Below are 22,021 nucleotides of genomic sequence, written 5' to 3'. Positions count from 1 at the left end.
CTCTCGTGAATTAAAAATTTTAATGGAAAAGCTTCTATCCTCTGGAAGATTCAGTTCTGCCACTAAATACACTTTGAGGAATCATTATAAAATTATGACATATATTCTTTTGCTTGTTTTGAGAACAGATCGTCCTGGTCTTGTAAATGTAGGACACATTGAAAAAATGCAGGAGAGCATTGTGCATGTACTGAAACTTCACTTGCAAAACAACCATCCTGATGACACCTTCCTCTTCCCAAAACTTCTCCAAAAAATGGCTGACCTCCGACAGCTGGTCACAGAGCATGCTCAGCTTGTTCAGATAATCAAGAAGACTGAATCTGATGCACATTTACACCCTTTACTACAAGAAATCTACAGGGATATGTATTGAGGACTTTTAGTATTTTTTCCACAATATTTAAAGACAGAGAAATACAGATGGGAGCAAAACTACTTGTACAGTTACGGGCTGTTCACTCAGCCCAGAGCAGGAAAAATCTAAAACTGGGGAACTGGAGTGTTGCACTTCTTTTGGTTTGGGATCTTTTGTCTTCTTTTGAAAAAGTGTTGCAGAAAAATACTGGTCAGAATGCTCAATGAAGTGTCTTAAAATGGTTCTTTTATTTGGAAATTTGAAGATTGGTAAGGAATACATATTTGTATAATAAATCAGAATGTTAAGTAACAGAAATGAACAAAATTGTATTTCCTCTTGGCTTAGTCATTTTAGTATTAATATAACAAATTCAGCACCTTCCTTCCAGGTATCTGCACAATCAGAAAGACAATGCACTTTTGCCTAATGGTAACTACTGAGAACTAGCTAACACTTTTTCTTAAAGCATTCAGTCTAGGTGTAGCAAATGGCTGGATATTACTGTCCTTACACTTCTGAAAATTTGGAAAGATCTTTGATCCATTGCTGCTTTAATTCCATGAAATTATGTACGGCTTCATTTAGTGTTACGTTGGTATACTTAGGGTTAGCATGTTTAAAAGATGGTTCTCTTATGAAATTAAACAAAATCCAAAGAGTTATCTAAAACATAGCGGAGATGGTCCAACAGGTGTGTCTTGAAGAGTAAACATGATAAACTGATGGGACATTTTTGTTTCAAAAGTCTGTTAAGGAAATGTGAAAATATCACTGATGAAAAAGATATCGTATACCCTGTATTTTTGTAGAACTTGTAATAGCTCAGGATACAGTTTTGACATAAAAATACTATTTTGAATTAGCAAGTTTTGGAGAGACTGAAAAAGCTGATCCTACCCTAGGAAAAAAAAAAAAAAAAAAAGAATTTTAACTTTCCAGCAATGATACTGCACTTTGCTGCAGTGACAGATAATTCCAAAAGAATAATTGGATAGAAAAGGCACTGGCTTCCTCTAAATGTCTTGGCAGTATAGTTGTTTGGACCTGTTTGCTTTCCTGATAAATACACTGCTTCAATTTTTTACCCCCTTGGATATATTCCTTCTTTGGCTTCATGCATAGAAGTATTTGGTATTTGTTATCACCAGATTTTGTCCTTGTGGATGAGGTGACACTAATACCAAGAACAGTGTTTGTAGGTGTCATAGAATGGAAGGCAGCACAGCTAAGAGTAAGTTTATCGTGTTCCTAGGAGTAAACTTATTTTTACAACAGCACTTGCTGTACTCCTGCTGCAAAAGAAGCCACAATGGAATGGCTTCCTGACTTTGCTGCTTTTCTCAGAGAGCTGCCCAGAAGCTCCAGCTGCATGCAAGGCACTCTGCTGTTTCTCTTTTGTTTCTTTGATGCTGTAGCTTCACACTATTACCTCCTAATTTTACTTTCTGTTTCACAACAAGGAGGTTTCAGGAGCAATCCCAGCATTTTACAGTTAAACTTGCAGTGGCGCAGGAGGACACTTTGTACTTGTGTTATTGTAGTACATTTGAAGATACCAGAATCTTCACTGCAAGGATTGAGTGATGAAGTGAGAACACCACGCTGTCATTTCTATTTCAGTGGCAATGCTTGTTTCTATCCAGGCCCACAGGCACAGCTGGACACTGGAAACATTACAGATTTAAAGGTAACTTGGGGTTTATCTGGGCAATGATTGTGGGGGAAGTTATAGATAACTATATATATTTAGTGTAAAATATTGAAGCACAGGCCTCAGATTTGGTGAGCATCTAGGGCAGAATAGAAACAGTAGCTGCGTGTGCACAAAACTTCCTCTCCTTCCCTGTTGCCAGCAGGAAGAACACTCAAACACTCGGAGAGGAATGTTGGTCTTGCCAGGAACCCTCAGATGAGAAATGGGCTGCCTTTTGTGTCCCAGAGCAGCACACAGTGTGCCCTCAGAAACAGAGGATTTTAGGAATGCTGCTGCTTTATTCTTCCAGCCAACCCTGTTTCACTGAGGAGCTGTGGGGTTTAGGCCAGGGAAATAATTGATTTGCAATATTGCTGATACAGGAAATTGTCAAAATATCAGCCATTGTGGGTTGGTGTTCTGAAACTGTAGGAGCCAACTGTTAGTTTATCTTCTAAAAAAACTCATAACTTGAATTTTTTTTTCCCCACAAAGGTCAGATTTTTTGCAAAGGACAAATTTCAAAATTTGTATTCCATAGACTAGGTGTACTGTAGGTTCTCAGGAAAAATCAGACACAGTCAGTGTGCGTAACTATTTTTCCAGCTCTTGTTCTCAAAAGTGTCTAAAACACTTTAGTAGCACTTAAAAGCATGGAATATTAATAATAATATTAATTAATTAAATTAATAATATTAATTAAATTCTCAGCAAAGCTATGAATAATTGCAAATAGAGAAACTCAGTGAAAGACATCATATTTAACTGTTTTAGCTAGGTTGAAAACTAGCAAGAAATTTTTTACTACTTCCTTGGACATTAAAGCTTTTATTTCTGTTTTACATTAAATTGCAGACCCTTAATGAGAAAAAAAAAAAGAAAAAGAAAAAAAGAGAACACATCTCTGAATTACAGAATTATGAACAAGATCTTAACACAGCCTAAAATTCTGGATGGATTCCACTGCCCACACTGCTGTCCCGTGCACATTCCCACAGTCGCTTCAAAGAGTGGCACAGGGCAGACAGTTCCCTTCCCAAGAATTAATGGGCAAAAGAATTTCTCATTTCTACATTATGCTTTTAAGGAATTACATTTGCTCCTTCAGGACATGACTACAGCAGGTTTTGGCCAAGGAGATTTTAAAGTTACTCAGTTTATGCCCCCCTCTTTTTTTTTTTAAATTTGGAATCCAAACTAGTCTCAGATCTGTTTCTGATTGATTACTTCAGCATCTCCCCTGTGTGCAGATAAATGAATAATTTAAAATATACTATATATGGAGGGAAGCAAAGTGATCAGATTTTAGGATTAAAAGGTATTAAAGATTTACTAGCACATCAGGTACAGTTTGGATCTGATTCTTGCCCACATAACTCATTTTAATGTCATAGCATGGAAAAACTCTGGTTAGCAACCAGACACACAAACAGCTTAAGGCAAGAGACAGCAGATGGATGGAGAAATATCCTGGGAAACAATGGTATGACTTGCTTAAGTTTTCAACAAACCTACAAATTACTCATTTTTTAGCATTGTTTAGGGGGGAAATATTTATTTATTTATTTATCCTGGTGCCCTAGGCACTTTTTGTCAGAGGAGAAGGAGGGGAGAAAAGGAAGGTTTTGTGCAAAGTGTTAGGGAAATCTGAGGTTCATTCTTCTCTCCTCAAATATTTCCTTTAAAGCTGCTGTTTAAAAAGTTAGTTACTTTGTACCTTTCAAAATTTCCGATCCCACTTTTGCTTTAAACACCAACTGACAACTAATAGGAAAGTTTCCACATACAGAAACAACATTTTATGTTGCATTTAGAGAAACCATATTTTGTGTTAACTGCCATTTCCATGTGCCTTTGTGCTCTGGTTCCAGCAGCTGCTGCAGAGCTGAAGTGCTGCCAGAGAGCAGAGTTCTGCATTATTCCTGCCCTGTGCAGATCTCGGAAATACCAGCAGTTGCACTAAGCCCGTTCTCATGAGAGAGCTGGCACAAGGCTGCACATCAAAGAGCTTATAATAAGCATCTAAACATTTGTTTGTTTATTCAAACTGCTGAAACTTGGGGAGATTTATTCATCACGAGAGCTGGGTCACATACAATTGAGTTTGAATTTCCTCATTTCTGACAGAAAGCCTGGACAAACTTGGGCCGCATCTGAGGCAGAGCAGCTGGGGGATATCCTGCTGTGGCTGCAGAGGAATAGTTTTAGTCTCTCCTTAAAAGCTCCCTGTGACTTAACTGAAAATCTGCAACTGCATTTGACAAATGCATTTGCAGCTGTCATGGTACTGCTTAAGCATAAGGTCTGCAAATAATGGTCCTTCTCAGAAACCCCTTGTCCTTTAGGAAGTGTTGGAATGTAAGGTGGAGCGTGGTATCTGTGCTTGCTTATGTCCCAAGTGCTTTCCTGATAATCAGTTGCAGATAATTTTTGTATTTAGGTTTAATCAGCTTTATTATCTTTCTTTTACTGGAGATTTAAATTATATGTGGGTTTGATCTAAGACTGTTGATATTGTTATGTGTTGTGGGATTTTTTTAATTTAATGTAATAACAGTTCTTCATGTTTCAATTTATAAAATACAAGAATATAAATGCAAGGTATAAACTTTCACTAAATTAATTACAGAGGTGCTTAAAGAAAAATGTGTAAATTATTTAAGTATTTGTATCATACTTTATCTTGTTAACCCTTTGTACAGTGAAGAAGTGTTTCCTTTTATGGGCTAAGGATGAAGGGGCTGATGTCAAAGACAATTTATTATTTATTCCTGTCTGGTCTTTGTTGCTGTATCATTTGTTAAGAACTATCACTGATAACCAAAGTTATCAGTGTTTGGTGTTGATGATTATAACAAAACTTTAAAATATATTTTCACATAGAACACAGACTTCCTTTTATTTAATTTTAATAAAAGCAAGTCTAGTTGAGGAATAGCTGCAATCCCAAAGTCGATTTTTAAACTCAAATTCACCAATAGGAAAAACAGTGTGTAGAACTGAGTTCATCTTTGTTTTGCAGCATGGTAGCTCATTTTCCTTTGAAAAGAGCTAAAAAGAAGCTACATTTGGTTTGTACACTGATGCTGGTGTTTTCTGCAGAAACTGACTTGTGGCTGGGAATAATAACATGTACTCAGGATTATTCCCTGCCAACTGCCCTGAGGGTGACCTGCTGCTTTTAGAGATGTATTTCAAATATGATTTGGCAGGGCAAAACAAAATGTTGAGATGGCATTATTGCCTTCCCTACAGGAGGGATTTTAAATAGAATTCAGAGTCTGCTCATAGGGATTCTGTGTCTGGTGCATGCAGGTTTGACAGTCTGTGCCTACAGCATCCTTCTAAGGAAATCTGATATAGGGGGAAAAGTACCTTTCAAAGGTATCTACCTTTTATTTTGCTGTGTTAATCACCAAACACAGTAGGTATCACAAGCACAATCTCTTACAAATGTTCTAGCTATCATTTGTACTTACTCCTTTTTATTTGTAACATACAAAACCTGATTTCCTCAAATTGCTGCGACTTGGCATTTTCACTCCATCAGTGTCACCACACAGGTATGTTGTCTCCTAAGGTGTTTGTGCCATGCTTGCAAAAGCTCTGCTGGACTTCCCTGTGCTAACCTGCAGCCACTTCCTTTACACTTCATATGACACAAACCCACTGTGTAACTGAGCCCACCCTAAGGAAGGCTGTTTCTTCCTTTCTTTTTTTTTCTTTTGTGTTCACATTTTCAAAATCTTTTTCTGCTTCTGAAGCTGGGGTGTTTTTATTCTTGAGCTCCTTTATTACATCAGATTCCACTGCTGTGGGTGTTTCAAAACAGAATTCCTGTTGCAAGGACCTCAATTTCAGATGAGCTGACTCTGCCAGGGGATAGGCAGCACGCCAGGAGACTGATCTGATTACAGGCTGGACCTTCAATAAGGACTGCAAGATCAAGCATGAGGTACTTGAAGTATTTTCACTACTTGAAGTAGTAGTAATATTTTGGTGTATTTTCTCACATTGGGTATGCAGGTAATCCCTGTTGTGGTAAAGACATGAGCCTTATGCTCAATGCCAGGATTTTCATGGCATTTTTTCCACTTGAAAGAAAAAAAACTGGCAGGATGGGGAAGTCCCGAGGCACTGAAATCCGGTGGCACACCAGTCCTGTGTTGTACTCCGAGTGTGTAGGAGTGCAGTGTCACCAGGCCCTGTGTGGGACGTGCTGCAGAGCTGGGAGTAGGTGACTCACTACAAACAGCCAGCCCTGCTCCCCTGGCCCATGCAGGGCCTCACATGGCTCATCCCACACACTCAGCAGCTCTCTCCATCAGTGAGAATCACAGTGCCTTGGCCCTTTGGCAGAGGAGAAATTCAGTAGTAAGAAACCAAACCAACATTTCAGTGCTATCGATGTGCTCCAGAACCCCCTCTGAGTGGTTTGACAAAGTCTGCTTTAGCAGCTTCTCGGGGACCTGCCTCCTGAGCAGCTCCTCCTGTTCCACAGCTCTTACAAACAGTTGCTCAGAATTTTCTCTAGGAATGCAGCACCACAGCTTAAGTGCCCCGGGATGTTGAAGCCCTCCCTCATGTCTTAAATGGTCTGTTATCTGGTAGGACACAAAATGCAGTGTTGTTAATGTTGCCAAAGCCTAATCAATAGAGCTAACAAGTGTTTCATTAAATCAAGGTATCAGTATTAAAGAGAAAACAAAACAGCTTATTGTTTCCAGTCAGCTGTTTTGGGTACATTTTACTTCAGTAAATACAGAAGGTAGAATGAACACATTTCTTGCAAGGAGTAGTCAAGCCTAATTCTCATGGAATGGTTGTTTCCCAGTAAAAACTACTAATTCAAGCCAAATTCCGAAGTTTGTTTCTGTTAGAACAATACAAATGGCACTTCCAAGAATGAATGGATGCCCTGGTCTCGCAGGGATTTTTAGGAAGGACAACATATCTTGCACTTGTGAATGTTAAAGTCACATCTAGCTACACACAATGATGCATTCTCAAACGTTAGCAGCCTACTGATCTAGGATGAAAAAACTTGAACTAAACATTTTTTTCTTTTTTTACATTCTGATTTTTTTCTGCCTTCTTTAAAAACAAAAGGTTGAATTCACAGTGTTTGTATAGAGACTGGTAGGAACCTATGTGCTTTAATCCTTTCAGACTGAATGTAAACCAACTTAATTTGAAACACAACTTTGCCTTAATGGTTTTAAAAAAATAAAATATTTTTAAAAGTTAATTTAATGACATGTGCTGATCTTTTATCTCCAGGAAAGGAACTCACTGCAATGTGACATTCAAAAGGCAGCCTATTTGAAGCATCTTAAAATACTGATGCTTCCCTGTATACTGTTAGATGCCTTTTGAAGCAGGAGCATGTGTGTAACATACCCAGAGACATTGCATATGCATTTATTTATATATATTACCTAAGTCTGGTGCTGACCCACCATCCAGCTGTGATCTTTCATATTCTGATAGGTTGTATGGCTGATTTGAGACATCCATGAAATTCAACAAGTGCACTTCTGTGTGAAATGCAGCACTGACTAATTCAATGAGCAGGTCTTCAATTAAATCAGTCAGGGAAGCATGTCACAGGTAGCTGTTTTCCTTCCAGAATCTGGGGATATTTTAAGCTGGTAACAGAGTGCTGAAGTGCAAATTACAGCAGAGGAAGAAGACTCAGGTTTCTTCATCAGCTGTGCTCAGGAGCATGGAAGACCTGATGTTGAGCAGCAGAAAGTACTTGAAGACCCCAATGAAAACAACCTGTAAAGGCTGAGCATCCATGAAGAGCAGGAAAGGCTGGGCATGGTATCATTCAGGATGTGAAATCGCATATATACCAAAATATGATGATACTGAGACCATAATGCTCATGTTCAATGGGAATACAAGAATGTGGAATAACTATGTTCTAACAGCTGGGCACAGGTAATAATCCATTGTCATTCCAGGAAATGCCAAGTGGCACAAAGGACAGTCTCCTTTCCCTAAAGCATAGACCAAGGATGCCAGAATGCATCTGCTGTGGTACCTGCTGGTTTTTCTGCACCCACCAGGTCTTCACAGCCAGGTAACTGTGAAGCAGAGGCATTCCTGACTTGGTTTTTCCTGTTGTATAATTAACTGAGCTGTAGTGAGCCACATTAAATATTATGTAGTTTTGGTCTGAGGTTCTACTCCCTTTTAATACTGTCTTTTCCCCCTTCAATTCAACATAACAAGTACTTAAAGGCGTGGATATTTCTGAGGGCTTTAAATGACTCCTCATAATATCGTGAAGGCAAAGATAATGGTTATGAATAAATGAGATAACTGCTTTTGTCTTAAAAGGGCACAGAGGGAGCTGAGCAGGAAGGAAAACAGGTCAGAGATGTGACATCCCAATCTCACTGACATCTCAACTGCACTAGGCAGGCTTTTAAAACCTGCTTCTAAGAGAACAATCTGTTGTGAACAATGGGAAATCCAGGAGAAAACATATTTCAAGGTATGTTTGCTGCTGTAAATGTATCTTATGATCTCACATAACCATGTTGTTTTGGCAGCTTGATTATTAGACTACAATTCTAAGGTGGGAAAGTGCCCTCTTCAGTTCTAGGTTTAGCACAGAATGTGCTTCTGGTGTTTATATGGAACAGATACAAACACACCACAGCTTTTAAACAGCGTGAAACTGAAATATAATATCACACATCTTACATTACTTTGGTATCACTTTCCCTGAAAATGTAGTCTTTTGTAACTGCAAAAAGGAATCTGAAATGTTGCTTCCTAACATAGATCTTTTTTTCCAGATTTAGAGACAATACATATATTTTATTTATTAAAGCACTTAGGGCTTGAAAAGGCTACTAATAGGTCCATTATTGCTCCTCCAGTCACTGCAAGAAATTTCAGTCCTGAACACAGGGCACCAATATAGTAAGTTCAGGAAAAATAAAGATTTTAGGATACTTCAATGTCCTAAACAACTCATTGAATTACTGTTGATTTCTTTTAACACAGGTTCATTCTACTAAAATGGTTGGTTTTTGATGTTGTCATATTACAAATTATATGGATGGAAATGTTAGAAAAAAGAGATGCTCATCAAAGAACTAACAGGTTCTGAAGCAATGACCAACAGTAACTTGAGTAAAAAAAGATGATTTTATGATTAGGGAGCATTCTAGATGTATCCTTAAGGCATGTGACTCAGGTTTTACATATAAGCCACCTAAATCTGAAGACAGTCAAAACAAATAACTGAAGAAGCTAATTCTTGAGCTAAACAAACTGCTGTTTCTATAGAACTTTTTACCTTTTTTACCTGAAACTGTGTTTCTGACATCCCTATTACAGCTGCAGCTTATTTGACTGGTTCAGAAAAGAATTGAGTGTATTACTGGGACTTTTCTATTTCCAGATTAACTGCTCTGAAAGTGAAAAAGAAGTCATCTTTATTGTAAAGCATAAGCCAAATGTATTCAGGGTCCTCTCCAGTTGCTGTGCTGACATGGACTGGAAGGTTAAGTGGGAAGTGAGTGCAAGGGACTTGTAAATATTTTTATTGATTGCAGAAGCATCAACCTTCAAAGTTTCAAGTCTCAATGCTGTGATAGCATTAAGATTACCATATTGAGAAATTTAGGTATTATATTTATGACATTTTCTCACAGCACTTTTATTTTAGACTTGAAAATAAAGCTTTACATTTCCTGCCTTATGTAATCTTACAGGAAAGCACTGCCAGATTAACAATTGGTGTACACTGGCTTTCTAGGGTATATGCTGAATTAAGCCAGATCCATCTGTTTCAGAATTTCGTAACACTGTAGGGAGTGTCAAGAACAACACAAAGCACTAAAATAGCAGATGTGGAAATCTGGACAGGGTTCCTATGCTCTGTGCTGTTTGGTTTGTTACTGCAAGCATTTCTCATGGTGCCAGCAGGCTCATCTGCCTTCCCTGCTGGCTCCTCAGCACCTCAGAGCTGCTCCCTGGCGCGGCCGGCGCTGCACGGGGATGTCTGAACCCAAGCCAAGGGCAAGGAAATGTGCTGCTCTCTCAGTAGTAGTGAGCTGATGAAGGTCACTTCTTTAAAAGGAGCAACATGATAGTCTCCAGGCAGAGAGAGGAGAAACCCCAGCCAAAGAACTGTCACTCTTGAACCTTCAAGATTTATGCTTTGTATCCATTTTTTTGCAGGATTTCTGCTGGGGCTTCCTTCTATCCATGTCTTGTATTTCAAAAGGAAAGGCCTGTAGGTTTTCCTTCATGGAGGGAAGGCAGAAACTTTTGGAATAGAACAGACAACAGTCCTGTAAAGGAAATAACATTAATAGCAGGATACACAAAATGGAAATGCTTATGTTCCAGCCTCATTAAACTACATTTATATTTAGAATTATTCTAAAATTAATTATTCTTCCTCTAGGCTGAAATATTTAACTTTTTATTACTCAATAATTCTAACATCTGTTTAGAGCCAACTGGGTGAAAAATAAAATCCCCAAATCAACTGCTCCTGTTAAAAGTGACCTTCACCTGCTCCCTGCTACAGAGAATAGCAACACACCTCCTTCAGCTGCCTTCTCCTTCCAGCACCATGCATGGGTTTTCTGGCATGCTCACTGAATTCCAAATAGGATTCCATGGGTAAGCTGCAGCTGGTGCTTCTGATGAGTCATACCTGGAGAGTGAATAAAGGTGTTAGAGGTTCCATGGGTGTTACTGAAACAGCAAAGCTTTCCTCTAAGTCTTGCTTGATGAAGATTTCTACCATGTGGGAGGATCTTCCAAATTCCTGCAAGGGTGTGTGAGACTTGGAGCCTCAGCACACTCTTCCTCACCAATGTCCACAAAAATGGCCTAAAGTACCAGGTACTGGAGGCTCTCACAACAGATCATTTTTTCCATAACTCCCAAAAAAAACTATTCTTACTTCCATTAATCCATGCACTTGTATTATCCTGGGAGGCTACTAAAAAGTATCACTATTGTATCAATATCACAGAGTTTTAACTGGGGTAGTTAAATGAACTCCATTCATTTGAGACAATTCAAATGAGACTTCATCCCTTACCCTCAATAAATGTACTCACTGGGTAAAACCTAGAACCATACTTGGTCCTAAAGCTTGAGTTAATGGCTCTCCTCTGAACTCTTGCTGGCAAAGTATAAAAGCTGTTGTGCACAAAGAAGTTATTTTTGCTATCTCTATTCTGTTCACAGCTCACACAGACCCAGTATTTTTTTTTCCCCAGGAGCTGTAACCAGATGTTAGTAATTGAATAGAAAGAAGCAAAACTGATGGAACATTTTAATGTATTTGCAATATAGAGTTTGAACAACTGGAAGAGAAACTAATTAATGTGTTATTCCTTTGCTCTGCAGCGAGACTTGACATCCCTGGTTCTCTTGATGTGCTGATCACCAAATTCCAAATAGGATTTCATGGGTAAGCAGGAATTGGTGTTGCTGATGGATTATTCTTGGGGATTTAAGGATGAATAAAGACATCAGTTTAGACAGAGGCGGACAAATGGATTCCCTGGGTCTTACCTAAATAGTAAAGTTTTCCCCTTGCCATGGTCATTTGCAGTTGGCCTTTCTTTGGAAGCTAGGCTTGGCTGTTTCTTTGTTCCTCTCCTTGTTTTTGTTTCTTATGTCACTATCTGGGCTTTAGCAGCAGATTCAGGTGATAATTATAACAAAATCACAATCAGCCTGCTTCCATGTGACTTGGAAGCTTGTCTTCATCTGTTGTCCTTTTCTGCGCTGACTGCCAGGCCCCTTCATATTCAGGAATGAGTGTGAGGCCTTAGTCTCTGTAAAGCCCTGAAAGTGGATTGCAGTTGCACAACCTCCAGAACCTATTGTTTTTTGTCTCTTGGTATCCTTAATATGTTAAGCTGGCAGTTTAAAAGGGGAGATTAGAGTTTAAGTTGGCCTGGCTATGGTTGCTTGCATTGCCAAAAGGCACACAGCCCCCCGGCTCCAAGGCTCAGTGCTTCCAGAGGTGCCCACTGGGCCATGGCAAAGGAGAGAAGCTGTTCCTGCAGGTGGGAAAACAGGTAAAACAGGTGCTCAACTTGCATTCTTTTGACTGAAATGAGTTGCCAGCTAGTGCAGATTTTGGCCAACAGAACTGGGGAGATCATGACTATGAACCACTGCACCCCTGAGCATGTACCTGTAGTCCTGCTCACTCAGTCCTGGGATTTTCAGCCTAACTCTTCTTTCAATGCCCTATGAATTAAACTTACCATGTAGAGTCAAGCCCTTCTTTTAAACCCTTATCCTGATACAGTTCTGTGTTTAATCAGATGATTCTTTAATGTGTTTTCTCCCTTCCATGACCAAGGGAGGAGAGGGCCATTTCAATTCCAAATTTAATAGTCTCAATTCAGGCAAAACAGCTGCCAAAGCATGCTGCCATAGCTTATTTCTGTTTTGACATCAATCCTGTCTGAGAGTAACATATATATATATATATGTATAGGGATGGTATCTTTACCAAAATATGTAAAGGAAAGGCTCTGCCCATCCCTATCCACGATTGACCCCACATGACTGGAAGTTGAGTGGGAAACAGCTGTAGTATTACATTTATCACTTAATACCTACAATCATGTCCGAGGTCAGTGCTCAGTCACCTTCTGCTGAGGTGAGCAACAAGGGATGAAACTTGTTCCCTTTCCTCCTTTCTTCAAAAGCCACCTTTTCTCCATGTCTTTAGAAAGTGTTGCAATAAAACAGAAGTAATTATTTTAAATTATTAATATGGTCAGATTATGTAATTTCCTCTCCCCTTTTCTGAAAGGGTAATAGGAAGAAGGGTATCAACTTGTCCAAAGACTTTTAAAAGCATTTCTATTATCTTTCTTTTTGTGTGGTTTTGACATGTTTTAAGACATTACAGATAATCACTGGAATTATTCCCAGTTGGATCAGAACTAATGGCACTTACCAAGGCACTCTGATAAAAGACTTGAGCAGGGTGATACAGGCTACAAAATCATTGAAGTAAATTAACTGAATGAAACTTCAGAGGATATTTGGAGATATTTAAGTTTATGAACACTATACAGAATAGCTGCAAAGTCATGACTTTTATTGATACAGCACCTGTAAGGAAATACACTTCAGCTAGCATGGGTAGTCTCATGAAAACCCTAAAATCTGATCTGTTTCTCAAGTCCCCTTAGGTACAAAAGTTAACTAAAATCCCTTTGCCAAATCCAAGGTCAGAAGAGTCTTAATTTGGCCACACATTAGCCTAATACTAATCTGAATTACCACATTTTAAAAAACAACCTGTCACTAAAACCTTTCCAATTAGTCCAGCTTCTTTGCAAAGAGGCCCAAGAAAGTATGATTTTCTTGAGCTTCAATTCCTATGTTTCAACATTAACTCAGCTCAGGAGTGAATTGATGTACTTGGGTCAAGCACAAGCAGGAACCACAGCCAATACAGAGATATTATTCTACTTTTGTCTCTCTCTATTGCCTTGGATAAATTTTTACTTCTCTGGACTTTGAATTTTCCCTACATGAAGAGGAATAGTATGTGTTTACTTACTTCGTGGTGTGGGTGTTTAAAGCACTAATTATTGTTTCTGCAGATCTCTTTTAATGTTACCTAAGCAGTATTGCTAAATTAATTTTGAAACCATAGTCATATGTGTGATTCACTATCTGCCCTGGCCAGTTTGGTAAGAAACTTATTCTCAATTATTTACAATCAATGTTTTACTTTGAGTGATACCATCAGAGGAATCTTGAAAACTCGGATAACAAGCAGTAAAATGATTGACAAATTTCCACAACAGGCAAAAAAAGCAGGACTTTAAGAAAGATTAGAAGCTTCCATTAGCTCACTGCAAGTATCTTCTATTCATTGCCAAGGCCTAGGTTAACTGAAACAAACACATCTTTTCAAATAAAAAGCCCCACCTTCATTCAGAAAAGCACAGTGTGTAGAAAGACCCTGACAGGCTGAAATGCTCTATTTCTGACACCTCAGACTGCCACACTTGGAAATATCTGCTGAATCCTTCCTAAATTCAAGACGCTTGATTTGGGAATGAAAATAGTTAAATGTGCTCAAGTTTGTCCCAAATGTCTCTGTGTTGACAATCCTCTGCTGTTAAAAAGAAAGGATAAACCTGGCGTGTCAGGGCAGGAATCAAGCCCCTAAGCCCAAATTCTCTGAGTAGCTGCTCTTGGCTCCTCATTGGGCTGTGTGTGGGAGGGAATCGGCCCCTGCCACAGCAGGGACACCAGGGAAGATCCTCCTCAGGTCAGCTTTGCCTCCACACAACTGCCCTGAGCAACCTGGCTCTGGAAACTTGGGCCCAGCCACCACAGCCACAACCAGAGAGTGCTGGCACTTCACCTAGTCAGAGCCTACTTGTAGCTTCAGAACAGAAAAAATCCAAACCAAACCCTCTGAGCTGCAATCACTTTTGGTGACTTTCAGACATTTAAATGTCAGAAGAGACTTCAGAGATAGGATACTGAGAAATACTCCCAGTGCAGGTAACCGGGTTTGCAGGCTCCATGCCAGCTGCACATTGTGCCACAGATGGTAGGGAACAACTGGAGCCCCCAGCAACAAGCCAGGAATGGCTGCAGATCCTTTCCCTAACAAAGGGCTCAGGGCCCTGCATCACAGTCTGGGAGAGGACTGGTCATCCTGAGGCTCTTCATGAGCCAGTGAAGAGCAGGAAGACCCCAAACCCAAAATTCCCCATGGGCATAGATGGACAGACTGTAGGGGTATAAAAGCCCAGGGGTTCCTTTGTTTGAGGCCCCTCCCAGAGGAAGCAGCCTGAGCTGTTCCTGCTGCTGTACAATTCAATTATTAAACCTTTTTTCCTGAAGTTTGATCCCTGACAACCCTGGGTAAGAAGTTTCTTTAACAAGGAAATAAACCCAATCAGGAAAAAGGTGTTACTGCATGCTTCTCTTAGCCCATCCTTGGTACTGATTGCCACAAGTCAGCACAGCAACTAAACTGAGCCAAGTGTGCCAGTATCCTTCTGGCTCTGTCTGCCCAAATCCCAAAACCTGAGACTCACAGCAAACAAAGGAGCCAGTTCTGCACTGAGAAGAAGGAATTAAGACAAGTAATTTTACACTACCTTTCTGGACTGCACTCAGATTTCATCGTTTAAGGTTGCCTTCCAGCTGCTACTTAAATTCATTCTTCCTCCGAGAGTAAGCATGGCATGGTACAACTCTCTTCCCTGCTCACTTTAAAGATTAACTTTTGCAAATAGGATGACAGCCCTGTGCTGTGAATGCAAACCTAACAATCCATGGACATTTATATTCCCTTTATGGAAAAAAAACCCAAAACTATCTACTATTGTGTGTGATCTATATTGCCCTTGCATTTCCAGGTGCTAAGAAAATAGAAAAGAGCACTCCTTGTGCTTGAGAGGCTGGACTGTGCTTATCTGTAAGTAGAACACTCACAGTTGCTGATCATTTAAATTTAACACTAAGACCTTCATCTGGTGGAATCCACAAGAACATACAGTTATGTACAATTAACATACATGTAATGGTAGGACAAGGGGGTTTGCTTAAAAATTGTTTGGGATTTTGTTGCTTGATCTTTCCCTGGCAGGTCACCAGGACTGGAACAAACATAAATTATTGAAGCAGCTTGTTTTGACTGTACCAACACACACTGCTCTGCTACACAAACTGCAATGAGACCTAATGATGAGGAACTTGTCCTTGTCAGGGGTGAAAGGATCCTTCATGACACAGGCTTCTTCCAAAAGCCTGCAAAAGAATAATTGCAGGCTTTTAAGTGTATACTTCACAGTAGGGGAGGTTTAAGAGGGGGAAATCGTAGAGGCTGAAAAGTTATCAGTCCTTTGTACTTGATTTGCTCATGTTGCTGTTGTACATGAGGCAATGCAGCAGCTCTGCAGGTCCTTTTCTCTTCAAAACCTTCAACTCTGCAGCTGCCTTAAGTCCTATAACTGTACTTTCTATCTCTCTCCCAAAAGCAGAGCAACTGGTGAGTCTCTCGGTGTCATCTTTCTAAGTTTTTCTCAGTGCCCTACCTTACCTATCTTCCATTTTTTATAACAGGCATTCCTTAGCATGGCAAACTTCAGTACCTTGTCAAGTCACCATTTCAATTGCACAGCTTTTAACCAGAGGTTCTCTTCCAAAGCTGCATGCATGTGAGTATGAAACAAAGGTTTTACTGCTCTTGGGTATGTTGCTGCTGTAAAGCTGAGGTCCCCAGCTCCTGAAAGCAGGAGCTACCTGCAGAGAGCCTTGCAGTTACCTCCAGTGTGCTTAACTTTATGTCACAGACTGTACTGCTTGCTCCAGGGTGTTGAGGGAGTACATTTATTAATAATTTGGCAATCTGCTTGGGAAAAACTACAGCTTTATTTTTCTGGGAGCTCCAGGCAACATAATACAGAAGCCAATTGAGCATCTGTCTGCACAGGGCTTGCAGCAAGGGCACCTGGCTTACTCCCAGGCTTACATAAAACTTGGATTATGGGAATAATATGGATAAAAGGTATTCTGTCAACTCGTACTGCCTTCTCCTTGCCTCCACACACACAAAAGTGTGTGCAGGAGTGTGTCCAGCACTGTGCTCCTCTCTCCTTTTTCTGTCCACTCTAATAGAAAATGATTTGACCAGAGCCTTCTACTATTAGGAAAGATCAGGCATCTTATCGTGGCAGATCACCCTGTCAACGAGTCCCTGGGATACAAAGACAGGATTGTGTTTGCAAAGCTCCCCTTGCAGGATTCTCAGCTCTCATCAGTGCAGAGCCATTTGACAAGGCCCCCTGTCCAGCACATTTCCTGCAGCACTGCATTTAGGATGTGTGAGCAAGTCAAGAAAGATGGGATGTGAAGCTGTTTCTTAAAAGTATCTGTAGAAGTGTGATGCTTCAGCATTATTCTTTTGCTTTTGGCACCTGAGCAATCCAAATAAAGCTGGGGTGTTAACTCTGAGATTGGAAAACCTAAATTAAGATTCACATTCAGACTCTTCAGGAATGGACTTGATCAAAGGTGAGCCATTGCTCTGCTGAGTGGAAGAGGGAAAATCAGTAGCACTGTGGGGTTTGGAATGATAAAGACAGCTGCCCAAGAACAACAGCCCCAGCAGGTGGTGATTAACAGCTGTTTCCAATCTTTAAGAAACTGAGCAGTCTTACTGGGGTGAAATGCTGAGTACATGCCTGACTTCTAGCACCAGAGAGTTCCTGAACATGTCTGCCTGATGAATTTGTTGACCATGATGGCCTCCACCAAACTACTCTTGCATTTAAAGCAAAATGCTTTATTTTATGGGGAGTTTAATGTCTGCAGACAAAGCTGTAACTGTATAATTCCTAGTCAAACTATCCCTACTTAGCAGAGAGAGAAAAGGCTCTGCTCCCTGAAGATATAAATACATAGTGAGCATCCACACACCCTGATGTCGCAGGGTCTGACAAAGGACTGTCCAATCCACACAAAAAAGCACTGCTATTCAAAACTCCACATCATGCCATATAGCTGTTAAGAAGTGTTTTTGCCATATACATTTCATTCATACTGTGTGTATGCATTGCTCAGCTGAGGGAGGCTACAGTGAGGGAAGGGCTATACCCAGAAATACCAGGCTGGCAGTCAGCAGTATTCTAGCAAGAAAATATTGGTACAGTAGAGTTGTCAGTGGGGCTAGGAAATGGGTTAAATACAGATTTTTTCATGATACTGAAGCAAGGCACAAAAATTGTTTTTCCTACCAGCACTGACAATTTTTAATATTCCTTCCCCTTGGAAAAAAGGAGATCACTTTAAGTACCAAGCCTCATGTTCAGGTCAGCAGAGTACTTTGGGCTCATGCAGTGAACACTATAAGGATTCTAATGTCCATAGCAGAAATGAAGTCTGTGATCTCAGAGATCAAGTGTGAGTTTGGTGACATCCACCCATAATATGTGTATGGGGCTGATAACTCACACAGCTCACATCTGAACTCTCCTGGTATCTGAACTTCTTTGGGAGCATCCATTTTTAAGCTACCTGCAAGAAATACACACCAAAAAAAGTCTTTTAGCTTCAAAATGCAATGCTGGGAACATATCTGCAAGAAGATTAAAGTGGCCTGAGACATCTGGCTTTGCAAATTAAAATGCAAAGGAAAACTGACAATTGCAGACCTTGATTAGCAAATATTTTCTCCCAAATCAAGATCGTTTCTCATGTCCCAGTTAAATTTTCAGATTCCTTGGACAGGTCTATAAACTGCAGACTGGGACCCTAACAATAAAGTTCACCTATTAATTTGGAACATCCATGAAATAACTCAGGTGACAAAGCACATAGCTGCGATCTCAAAACCCTCTGCTCAACTGAGATCTTTACTCCCTAAGTGCTTCCCAGGACAATGATCCCTATCTGCTGCTATGCAGAATTCCAATACAGTTCTGCAATGCTCATCTCCTCCCTCAAACTGGAGCCATGAAAGGGTTTGGCACCTCACTCAGGAGTCAGGTATCAGGAAGGTAAGTGTTGCGAAGAAAAGACTGTGTCTTTTTCTTTGCTTCTGGTTCACCTTGGAATAGAGTTTTGGAAGCTTACCCCTGTCTCCCTGTTCCCATTTGGCTTCCTATGGAAATAAGGGCAATGGAATCACCCTATACCTTGATGAAGTGTTGGTCTATTCCAGCTACATGGGACAAAGAAGCAGACACCTTTAAAAAAGTTCAGGTACTATAACTTTTGTGAAAATAGGCACAAGGGGAAGACTTTGCTTTATCCTCCTGGAGAATACGCATGTATTTCTAGAAATAGGAGAATCTGCACATAGGAAAGTTATTGTCCATCCTTCTGACAGACTTCAGGACTCACTACAGAGGTATGGCCATCAGTCCCAAGATACAACACATAGGAAGTCATGTTGCATCAGCTTTGGTGCTAACAGATTACTTGTTTAAAATCCTGGCCATTGATTTACATTTTGAGAGCTTATTCTTCACCAATACCACTAATATTAGTTGAGAGTCACACCTTCAGCTTTTTCCAAAAGCATGGTGTGGCAAGTAGGCTTTTAGGATTGATTTAAGTCTGTATCTACAATCCTATCAAGCAGAGCTAACCACGTGCATGCTCAAAAATGGTACCATTCCATGAAAGAAATGTGGTTGTTTGTTTGCAAACCGGGTATCTTCGCTCACCTGCATCATTTTCTTGTACAAATAATTCACCTTGCAATTATCAAAACTACAGCTTTTAGCTAAAAATCCTCATGTTTTTCATGGTACAGTGTTCTGCTGCAAACCAGTCAGCTTTTGGAAGAGAAGCAGGGCTGGCGTCAGGCTGTGAAGAGGTGAGCACCAGGAACCTGGATTTGGGTGATAGCTCAGCAGGTAAGGTTGTGTGTGCTCCCAGCTGGGCACATCTACAGCCTGCCAAAGGACAGCAGGGCATTCCCACTCTCCCAGCTCTGCAGCCAGACCCCTTCCCTGCAGAGCTGATTTAGCTCACTAAGGCCACATCCCTAATTATACTTCAGCTCAGGAGTTTTCTTTGGGAACAAATTGCCTGGCTATCCCTCCTTACCACATGTTTGCACCACAGAGCAGTCTCACAGCACATAAACCAGAGGGTTTCAGAAAAAATAATCCAAAAATTGTGCTCCAGAAGCACATCCAGAAACATTTAACACGCTCCAACCTGAATGCCCAGCTGGTGGCCATGCAGCCTACAGAGGTGATCTAAAACATCCCGAAACACAGAGAATGGGCAGCTGGTATCCAATATCCACACCTTGGTCCATGGTTTCTGTCGTACTAAATCACAGTAGTTACTAATGCAGTGACAAAACAAAAAACAAAAAACAAAACAAAAAAAAAATCACTTTTGAATTTTCTTCTTCCAATATTTTTTTTCTTATTGCTTTTAATGAACTAAATTGTCTTGCAGAGGAATCCAACAGCTGCTAACACCAGCACAAGGTAAGAGGCAGAACTGCAGCACCAGCAGAAAGGCAGGGCTGAGATGAGGGACCTGCACATCCCTCTTTTGGTGACAGTAAGCTGCTATTTCTGCTTGCCCGACCAAGTGAAACTGAATCCTCAGAGACATCTGCTGACAAGGTGAACTAGGGGCAAGGTGAAGCAGAGCTGGGACTACTTGGCATTTAATGTTCCAGAAGAACAGGGAGATCCCCACAGGTTACAGAGGCTTCATGACATACATCCAATTCTAGCCTGTTAAACCCTGAAACCTAATTCTGGAAATAATCTCCCTTACCTCATCACTCCTTTACTACCAGCCTCTCCACTGCCATTCTTGGCATTCCAGTAGCACAGAGTTCTTCACATGTAACACAAATGGGCTGGACACTGGATTTATAAATAAATTCACCTTGAGAATACTTTAGGAAGCTATTTTTTTCACAAATTATATGACCCCTGGCTATGATGTGTTTTGTCTACCTCACAGGGATGATTGAGAGCATTTAATTGTTTTCAGATTTGTCAGGTAGTTATATGGCATGTACATGCTACCTGTGTCTCCCTGTATATTGTAATTTGGATTCTTCACACTATGCACTAACTCAGGTAAGAAGTCTACTTTTTGAACCCTGCATTTTAGGACTTCCAGCCAGGTCCCCCTGACATACCTAACTTTACCTTTTCTGCAGGTACCCAGCAGCAATACCAATACATGCACTTAACGGAATGAGATTCAGATCAACACTTGCAATTTTTTTGTAATCAGTCTTCCTTAAAAAGAAGAAATCATTGACACCAAAGGAGCATGGAAAGTCACTTGAATCAAATTGAGAAGACTATAATGCTGACTTTTTCTTTAAAATAGAGGAAAACACCAAGAACAACAACAACAAAAAGTAAGTATTTATGGCAGTGAGGGTCATAGACTTTGGAATGGATATGTCCTGATCCCAAGTTAAAATAACAGCCCTGGGTTCAGAGCTGAAGTATGTTAGATATAGAAACACCTGCTCTCTCACAGACCATCGGCATGTAGAACACTGAATCTGTTCAATGCCTACCACTGGGAAGGAATGATATCTATGTACAAACACATTTTTGGCTATGCCAGTTGAAAAGCATATGATCCTGCCTGCAAGGCACAGATGAATTTATGATGCTTTCCATCTTGCTCCCAGCTTACAAGTCACTGGTAGCAGCTGTACCAAGTTTTATTTCACTGGGAACATCATTTGTCCTGAGAGCTTGTCTACACATCAGCACTTGGGAAAGTTAAGGTTCCTAACTAAAGGTGTGAGGTTTATGCACAGATTTCATAGTGAATGCTCCCATTCAGAAATAAGGCTTGCAGTTCAACAAAGTAAAGCCATTTCCATCTGAAGAAAGATATTTAATGTCAAGTTTATGCATGTGCTTCACACCTTTAGTCTAAATTGCCAAGCAAACAAGTCCCAAGATGCACTTTCTCACAGTCACTTCCAAAAAGTTCATTTGCTTTGAATAACCATGGCTTTATGCTATAAATTCAGCTGAGCCAGATGAAGGTTTATCACATTGGTCAGCTCATTGGTTTGGCACTACACACCATCTCAGCAGGATGTGACAGTGTGCCAGGTGTTTGTCTGCCCTCCAGACATGTGAAGCAGAGTGAGAACTCATTTCTCCCTGCAAACCAGCAGCAGGATAAAAAGCCTCTTGAGGAGAATGTCTGGGGCACTAATCGCTTCTTAATAATGACAGACAAATTTGTGGCCACGAGCAACCCAAATCATTACCAAGTGCTACCACTATTTTTTTTTTACCTTGGAACCTTCTGAAGCAGCACCATTTCCCAGTCTGAACAGGTCTTTGACAACAGCTTGTCTAGAACTGAATCCTGCCCAAGCATTTTCCACTCTGACTGAAAGCCACAAGATATTTTTAACACATCTTTACTTGACACACATGCCCAGCTCTTCTGGAAAG

The 22,021-nt window shown here is 40.3% G+C and overlaps 2 protein-coding genes across 5 annotated transcripts in view; one reads left to right on the top strand and one right to left on the bottom strand.

Annotated features, from left to right (window-relative positions):
- Nucleotides 1-4,939, top strand: part of PPARA (peroxisome proliferator activated receptor alpha) — a 32,158-nt gene extending 27,219 nt beyond the window's left edge. For all 4 annotated transcript variants that reach the window (XM_021529928.3, XM_031503667.2, XM_021529930.3 and 1 more), the window contains one exon: nucleotides 129-4,939. In XM_021529928.3, the coding sequence (XP_021385603.1) occupies nucleotides 129-376 (248 nt within the window). In that variant the 3' untranslated portion in view covers nucleotides 377-4,939. The remainder of the gene's footprint in view (nucleotides 1-128) is intronic.
- Nucleotides 4,940-10,191: 5,252 nt separating this feature from the next.
- CDPF1 (cysteine rich DPF motif domain containing 1) lies at nucleotides 10,192-18,108 on the bottom strand. Its single transcript, XM_021529932.2, has 3 exons — nucleotides 17,994-18,108; nucleotides 15,740-15,849; nucleotides 10,192-10,372 (listed from the first exon to the last, which is right to left on the bottom strand). Exons 1-3 carry the CDS (start codon nucleotides 18,106-18,108, stop codon nucleotides 10,226-10,228), a joined length of 372 nt encoding a protein of 123 aa, XP_021385607.2. The 3' UTR covers nucleotides 10,192-10,225.
- Nucleotides 18,109-22,021: the final 3,913 nt, after the last annotated feature.

This window comes from Lonchura striata, chromosome 5, assembly GCF_046129695.1.
Source record: "Lonchura striata isolate bLonStr1 chromosome 5, bLonStr1.mat, whole genome shotgun sequence".
Taxonomy (NCBI): domain Eukaryota; kingdom Metazoa; phylum Chordata; class Aves; order Passeriformes; family Estrildidae; genus Lonchura; species Lonchura striata.
The sequence above is the reverse complement of the archived record's forward strand: the minus strand, read 5'-3'. Positions and strand labels throughout refer to the sequence as shown.